Here is an 8,800-nt window from a genome sequence, read left to right on the forward strand (position 1 = left end):
CCCCACGCCTCTTCCTTCTCCTCGAACTCCCCCGTCTTGGTGAAGCCCTGCTCGAGTAGGACATCGTTGACCTTCTCGTCCCGGTGGCGGCGCTGCGCCACCACCTCCTCCTCCCGCGCACAGCGCGCGAGAATCGCTACCTTGATGGTGCCTGCCTCAGATGGGGGGATGTTGTTCCGGCCCGACAACACCGGCGTGCAGCTGCTCCGCCTCGTGCTCCCTCTTCACCGCGCGGAGCTGACTGAGATCCTCCGCCTCCCTCTTGACCGGCACAGCGGCATATGTGAGCGGATGGTGGAGTGATGGTGGCAGCTCAAGGCCACGGTTGGTGTACCGCAGGGCGGACCGCTTCCTCGCCGCGTCGTCGGTGATGCAGCGCTTTCTCTCGGGGTCATCGCCACCACGCCGGCCAGAGTTCCACTTTCCGCCCCACATCGTGGCGGATCGGTGGGCGGGGCGACGGATTTAGGTCACTGTCGGCGAGAAATTGCAGGGGGAATGGGGAATCACGGCGGCGGTGGGATAGGGTTTCCACCCGTATCACGGCCGCAGACCCGGATATATACTGCAACGGGGGGAGGGGGTCGTTTCCGGGCCACTGTAAATTTTTACGTGTCAGGCCGACTATACGAGGTCTGGTGTGGCCCAAAAATCGGGCCAAACCCGTATAGTTGTCGAAATTATGTGGACCGTGCAGTTTTAAGGGGTCTGCTAGAGATGCTCTAACAACTGATGAAGAAGATGGGATCTGTGATGCGGTGGGCTTCATATGAACGTCACGCCTTATGACTTGTGGTTGCACCTTGGCGCCGTATAATTCTTTTTCCTGTTTGAATTATGCGGGTGAGTTGCATGCATTATATTCATTAAAAACGAAGATGATCAAAGTGTCAAAAAAGTCATGATTCATACAACACCATAGAGGTACGTCTACGTGGAAAAATCTAAGACATCATCAACCTGAAAGTATATTGACTTCCAACTGGACCTAAAGAAGTGTCTTGCTGCCTTGCGTCCCTAATCCCTTCACAGGTCCATGAAGTTCTCGTGGTACACCCCCGGCACCATGTCGCCTCCTTTCACCGGGTCGAACTCGCAGCGGTAGAACCTGCACGCACACCATGATAGTCGTTGTCAGCATGTAACGTTATGCTATCATCTCAGAAACTTCTAAACAAAATGGATCAAGAAGTGGGAGGTAGGCTCGGGCGAGCGTGTGATACAGAATACCACATGCGTGTGTGTGACAATGTGTTGCACATGTGACATGTGTGTCAATATAAAATTGAGAGAGTGATTTTAGCTTCTTCAACGCACCTTTTGTCCATGCAGACAATGGTAATGGTGTTGGGGTGTCTCCGGTCGAACGCCACGGAGCACTTGGTCCAGGCGTTAGGGATCCGGAACTGGGCAAACGACCACTTCGAGCTGAAATACGTCGGTAGGTAGCCTGTGTGTTCATGAGGAGTGAAGTGTTATGTTAAGATTTTGATTGAGTAAAAAATTGTAGGGAGCGACGTTAATTTTACCAGTTAAAATGTAGGAATATGCACCCACCTTTCAAAAATGACATGCGTGATGAGCTCTGGTTGGTTGTTGCGGGTGCGGGAGAAGATGGTAGTACGAGTGGTGCCGCCAAAAGGTCATTGCTGGCATGGTCTTCCTCGAGAGTGGAGCTTGTGAGGTTGAAGTCATTGATGCTGAAAACGTGCACCGTTGCCTTGTCACTGGACACCGCTAACCACTTGGAGTCGTGGGAGAAGGCGATGCAGTGGATGTCTGCCCCTTCGGTGCCCTTCTCAGCTACAACAAGAGTCAAGAACACCAACATGTGAACAAGACGAAGTTCCAATATACTTCCTCTATATAGAAATATAGAAGTGTTTAGATCGATCACTAAAGTAGTGGTCCAAACGCTCTTCTAACTATAAATAGATGATATCCGACCATGCCGCGGGAATAAGTTGTAATATGTTTCAATATTTTTTTTTGAAAGGATGTTTCAATAAAATTTGATTATATGAAACGGTTATTATTTGGAACAGAAAGTCTTAATGATTTACTTTATTTAATTATCTTGTATCTTAAAATATAGAAGTACTCCAGGAGTATAGCATAATAAAATAACTTTCTCTTGCGTAAAACACACGACATGTGTGTATGTGTTGCCTTACGACCAAGCAAGTAAAATTCCTAAAATTATATCTTTGGAAAGAAAACACACTTTTTACAAAATGAGGAAAATACTTATTTCTATTTGGTTATTGATCCTTTTTAGGATATTTTTTTGAAGCTATCCTTTGTTTAGGATTATTACTGTTATTGATTCCGAGATTTTTTCTATATTGACCACTGAAAAAACATCTTAGTAAGAGCACATGTATGGAGTAGTGAATCTTTCTTTTCAAATCACCTTATCTAAGTTCCTTAAAAGCTTTTGAAAGTCTGAGGTCAAAACTGAAGAGTAGACCAATGCGCAATAGTTCATGATCGAAAGAGTAGACAGCTTTGAGACATGCTGTGCATACCTCTTGGAGCTTGGTGCCGTCGGCGGTGCTGAATATGCGCAGGAGCGTGCCCCTGGTGCCGGCGGTGGCGAGCAGCCGTCCGTCGGGGGACAGCGCTAGGCACGCCACGCCCGAGCCGTGCGCGCGCACGCTGACGCTGCCGGCCCTGCCGCGCCGGCGGACCTGCACCGATCCCGCCTCCGGCAGCGGCAGGGCGTAGACGAGCGTCGCGGGCCCATTCGGCTCCTCCACGGCGCACAGCCCCAGCGGGTTGGGCCCCGTCGTCACCTCCTTCTCCCAGTGGACGCCGTCGAACAGCGTGGCCGTCCCCTCGCCGGCGACGAGCATGTGGTCCCCCCGCAGGCGGAAGCCGCCGACGGCGCCGCACGGGCTCCTGACGGTGTTGGTCCTGGCGTCCTTGGGCTTGCACATGCCGTTCCAGAAGTCGATGACGTGGCCGTCGACGGCGCCGGGCCTCCGCGTCGCGACGGCCAGCTGAGACCGCGTGAGCAGCTGGGCGGAGGTCACCTTGAACGTGCAGCCGTCGGAGCCGCGCCGGTGCATGACGCGCTCGAGAGGGTGGCAGGAGAATACGTGGAAGTCGGTGGCCGTGGCCGCGACGAAGTGCGTGCCGTGCTGGTTGAAGGCGACGTGGACGAGCGGATCGGGAGCGGGGACTAGGACTTCCCCGTCCGGCAGCTCGGAGGAAGACGACGTAGAGGCCATGACCGACGGGCTGAACGATAGATCCATCAAATTAAGCTTGCTTTTCGCGGCTACAACTAGTTCGATTTGCTAACTGATTGATCGACCGAGGCTCGATCGATCGTGAACGTACGTACCCGTGGTGTATATAGATCGCCCCATGATGAAAACTACAGTACTAGTACTAGTACTAGTTAAGTTGGTAACCATGTCGAACTGGGACATGCATGCATGTTCGGAGTCGGATTACAATTCCTGAAACGTACATAAAGCTGTTGGTCCGTTGGGCTGGGCCAAACGTACAGGCACTGGGCCCCGCCTTGTTTATTGGGCTCGGGTTTGTGCTTTCTTTTGTTACCACGGCACACACTAATTCAGCATATGTAATATTTTCCCTAAAAAAAGCATATGTAATATTAATCCAGGTGCATTACAGATATTTCAGCACAGAACTCATACAACAATTTCAGATTGCTTTAGTTGGAGAGAACTAGATGGTTGATTATGCACATAGTCCATTCTCTTGGCAGTTTCATCGTAAAGTTGATAGATCTTTTGAATAACTCCATACTAACGAAGAATTCGTCCCGGTCCATACTCTCAACCTCGAAAGTCTCATCTTTCACGCCCAGATGGATGCCCCTTATAAGCATGTACGATATATGATGTAACCATGAAATTTGATGGCCCAATCTTCAAGTTGTATATAGCCTTTCATATCATATATATGTACTTTAGAATTTAGATGAATGCCACTTTTTTTTTGCGAAAATTCTTTCTTCAGAAATCTACTCCCCCCCCCCCCCCCTCCCCCTCTAATCTCCGTATGACATGAATGTATGAGTGCACACAATATTGTGTCAATATGGTACTACTGATATTCAATCCAAAAGTTAACTTGCTAATACTTATATGCATATCTGCACCAAATTAAAATAGGAAGTATATTTTACAGACCATACCACCAAATATCTCTAATTTAGGGGAAACCATTTTCAGCGGCAGCAAACCAAAGTGATTACCAACAGCAATGTAGGGAGATCCAAATACCAACAGTCATATCGCTTAACTTATCCATGAGTTTGGTCTCATGGACAACCGACAAAATATATCACCAAGAGGGTAGTACTTCTGGAAATATAAAGTTTAGAACATGTTTGTTGTCAAACTATGGTCATCCCCCACGTAGTAATGCCAACAACCCCCAATAGCTAATATCTTCTATGTATGCATGGTCTTATATATTTCTACTATTTAGTACCCACTCTGTTAAAAAAAATATAAGATCTTTTGGATATTTCAATATGGGCATGTAGTCTGAAATGAGTGAACAAATACAGAAAAACGTCTCTATATGCATCCAATTCATAAAAAAAGCTAGAACTATATTTGTGAACGTAGGGAGTACTATATTTGATATTTGTGATGATTGACTTAGGTGCTCATATTCGAAGTAAATTAATTAGAAACAACCAAGTGTTAGCAAAATTTGTTACATAATTTCGCATTACACACATTTCAGCACACAACTGATACATTAATAGGTAACATCTAGAGAGGAAAGAACACCGAGTTCCAAATCACCCGAAGCTTCAAAACTGCCCATTGCCACACAGTGATATGATCTCTAAGCGAGCCATCAAACTCCTAACCCACTGACCGCTTCTTTCAACTCATCAAAATCCATTCCATTCATCATCAAATGACGACTGTTCGAAACAAGAAGAGACCAAGCGACGGTAATCTCCACTTACACCTTAGGGTCACGGTCACCCAAGAAACATGTCTCCTGACTTATATTGCAAGCTTTGGGCATGAAGCAAACCTCACCTTGTGCGGTGATATCACCAGATTCTGAGTAGGCTTGTATGACAACATTCAGACTTCCTTCCAATTCTACAGAAACTACATGCCTTGCTAGACGAAGGTAACCGTATGAACCCTTGGGCATAGTTCTACCATGTGAAGCAAGCATCATAACTTCCATGGACGGGGCATGAGTAGTGTAAGTGACTTTACCACCGGTGACCTTATATGTCCGCGATGGTGAGAGGCAAGCAACTTGACCGCCATAATCGAAAGGCCATGGCCCGTTTTTGACACGGACACCCAATATGGTGGCCTGGACAGTTTCATGAATACGCTCCACGCATAACTCTATTGTGCAGAAGCAGTTGCTGAAGCAAATGGTACGTCCTCCGCTGTAATGGCGCCTCCCACTGATCAATGCTATATCTTGAGACGGTGTTTTGCCTTTAACTTTTACGACGCGTTTGGTTCGGGAGAATCGCAACGGTTCCCGATTGCAGCGCATTCTGAAACAATATCTGGCGTTTGGTACACGCACATCACGTATCCCGTAGCAGTGCTTTCCGATACGGGGTTCACAAAATTGAAAACGCTCACATGCGGCTGATTAGGAAAACAGGAGTCGGACGGCCAGACCAAACAGATCACGTATTCCTAAAGCAAAAAGGTAAAACAGAGCTTCCCGATACCTTAACCGAAGAAGTAACCTGAGGGCGAACCAAACGCGTCGTTAGCTCGGTTTCAAAGTAAACATCATCGGTAAACACAATGGCACGAGACGGGCCAATCAAGCGCAAAAAAGGATCCTGTAGGCGGCAGCAAACAACCCATTAGTGCCAGCAATCCTAAAAGAACAAAACATCTAATCCTTTCTTTTTAATTGACACAATATGACAGCAAGAGAAGACAAGTACGGAAGAATGCCACCATATGTGCAGACGAGAAAAAAGTAAATAACATAAAGTGTAGGAAATGATCATCATACGTACATCCTGACTGAGCTTTTGCGACCTCCACCTATCGCAAGAGAAGAGGAGGTTGCGGCTGTGATCCACGCAGTCTCGCGCGGCAACCACGCTGTACACGGACAATGGCCACTCGAGGCCGCCTTTTATCTCCACGAGCTTGACGGTGAAGATCTGCAGGGTGGCCCCGGCGACCGCGGCATCACCTGGGTCGCATCCAGGCGTGCAGTGGGTGAAGTGCATGGGACTCACGGTCGCTGCAAACACAAACCAAATAGAAGTCCATGCATGGGTGTTACAGAAATCTGACATGAATTGGATCAAAGCATAAGCATGCACGAATGTGTTTACTTGCTACTGATCAGTAGTAAGTAGTACTCACTCGTGTCCTCGAAGAAGGCGCGGCCAGTCGCTCCCCAGTTAGATTCCCAGCTTCTACGGTACGAGGCAAAGGCCATCTACTCCTCCTCTCTGGCTATCTGCTGGGCCGATTTGCCTCTATCCATCTCCATCTCCTTCATATCATCATCACCACCATCAGAGACATCAACCTTTTTGTGGTAGCCTTGGTCTTGGACCTGCTGCTGATCCATGGCTGAATCATGGTGTGGCCTCGCCGGCGGAGCGGCGGCACCGGCACTACCTCCGCGTTTCCCCTTGTTGCTGCCACGACGAGAGTACTGAGGGGTCTCGTTCTCATGGGGCGTGCAAGAAACAAGCTGAGACTGCCGAGCAGATTCCCCATCCATCTCTGTGGACTCACGAGGCGACGACGGACGAATCCTCGGCTGCTCCGGCATGCCGCGGGCTCCTCCCTGACTACCAAACAGCTCGAGGCGCAGCGTCCTGATTTCCTCCCGGAGCGAATTAACTCGATCTTTCTCCTCCTTGAGCTGCTCGAGCAGGCGCCGTAGGCTCTCAGGAGGGGCAACTCGATTATTGCTGCGGTTCTTCCTCCTTGGATTGGACTGATCGCTACTCTCCATGTCGATCCGAGGAGAGTGTTTCGTCGACTCTGGATCTCACGAGGGCGAGGCGATCGATGGATCTTCTCGATTACGGCGGGCCTGCTGGTGGTAGGGTTTCTCGAAAAGAGGGGTCCGGGGCGATTATGAGGGGCCCGTCTCAGGCTGGACGGAGCGAGCGGGCTTTTCGGCCTGCTCGTGGCCCGTTCTGGACCGGACCGTCCGGTCCTGGCCCGCTGAAGAATTTGTTCGGTCCGGTTACTAAAATTTCGGCCCAAAATTTTCTCGGTCCGGTCCGGTCTTTGCCCGGTCCGACCGAGCGGACCGAAGGTGCGGGCTGTTCTTCTTCACCGCGGCCACCGGCGACGCCCTGGACGTGTCCCATCCGGCGCTGTTCATGGGAATCAAGTACTCACTCATGCAATTGACACAGGGACAGGGGCAAGAGGTAGAAGAAGACCCAGATCACGCGCTGCCTTTTTTCCTTGTATTCAGTCAGACAGAGAATAGAAAGAACAAGAGTGCCGGCGTTCGATCCGATAACCTATCTCTATCTCTCTATCTCTCTCTCCCGTATCCCTGTCTATTTCCTATACCAAACCAGATTGGATTTCTTTCTGGTCTCTCTTGTACACCATGGCGAGGCATTGTTTGCCCCATATAAATATACACAACTCGGCTCCCTTGAGGAGTAGGAATGCTTATACCAAATCTTACAGACTAGCCCTTCGCCGCCGTTTCCTTTTACTAGCGACTAACGAGAGAATCCAAAAATCATGCGCCCATCCCATGCTTCCGTTTCCTTTTATCAAGTCGAACAGAAAATAGAAGGAACATTCTATTCCTACGTGACTTTCTTACCAAATCTATACGTGATATCTTTGTTTGGTTTGTAATAACTGCCCCACGATTTTAGGTAACAGAAGCAATCCAATTCAATTAGTACATAAGTTTACGTAAAAATCATTCTTAGGAATATATCACTACTAAAAAGAAAAAGAACGACAGAAACAGGCTCGATCGTATAATCACGGCGCCATCCCACGTCTAACTTCATGTCAGATTTGATCCGTTAATCACGGCAAGGCTCGCACACAAAAAATCGTGGGCTCATGCACGCATTACAATACTTGCATGCGTCAGAAAAACTGCTAAGGAGGAAACACGCGCAGTTTCATGGCTAACAATGGCGCCCGCCGGTCGGCGCCCGCCGCGTCCTGTCGCTTTCATGTGTACACCACCGCCGGTCTGGACCATCGAGCGCCCTACACCTCCTCCTGCGCTGTCTAGCAACCCCTCGTGCGCGTTGTGCCCACATCGACGGTGACCACAGCCGGTCCTCTCGGTCCAGCCCGGGCTGGAGCGCGGTCGGTCCGAGCCCTGAAATCAGGACCGCCCAGCTGGTCGGTCCGGTCCGGTCCGGTCCGCCGGCGGCCGGTCAAAACGGCGGCTCGGTCAAGGACCGGACCGGCCCGGACCATGTCCACCCTGAGGCTCGTCCCTTATTATTTACTAGTAGAACGCCCGTGCGTTGTCACGGGCTACAATGCATATAAATGAATCAAAGAAACAATTAAAATTGTCTCTAAGGTCGAAACTCATTTCTTCCTCATATGTCCGGACTTGTTCGGACATCAACGGATTCCAGCGGGCTCCCCCAAATCCAACCATGTGAATACTCCGGTCTCGCCCAAATCGAGCTTATATGTAGGGGAGAAATGTGGTTGTACGAACAATCGGCCATATTATTTCCTACATGCGATCCCGAAACAAAACCACGCGCCACGACACACCCTTCCCTTTTTCTATCAGGCCCTCCCCTGCTGGCTTGGTTTTCCATTGTAGTGGA

General features: G+C 49.4%; 1 protein-coding gene across 1 annotated transcript; it reads right to left on the reverse strand.

The window, feature by feature from the left end:
• Window positions 1-916: 916 nt before the first annotated feature.
• LOC123191519 (autophagy-related protein 18d-like) lies at window positions 917-1,831 on the reverse strand. Its single transcript, XM_044604224.1, has 3 exons — window positions 1,558-1,831; window positions 1,318-1,450; window positions 917-1,108 (listed from the first exon to the last, which is right to left on the reverse strand). The coding sequence occupies exons 1-3, from the start codon at window positions 1,829-1,831 to the stop codon at window positions 1,027-1,029; spliced, it is 489 nt and encodes a 162-aa protein (XP_044460159.1). The 3' UTR covers window positions 917-1,026.
• Between the last annotated feature and the right edge of the window lie 6,969 nt (window positions 1,832-8,800).

Source organism: Triticum aestivum, chromosome 2A (genome assembly GCF_018294505.1).
Source record: "Triticum aestivum cultivar Chinese Spring chromosome 2A, IWGSC CS RefSeq v2.1, whole genome shotgun sequence".
Taxonomy (NCBI): domain Eukaryota; kingdom Viridiplantae; phylum Streptophyta; class Magnoliopsida; order Poales; family Poaceae; genus Triticum; species Triticum aestivum.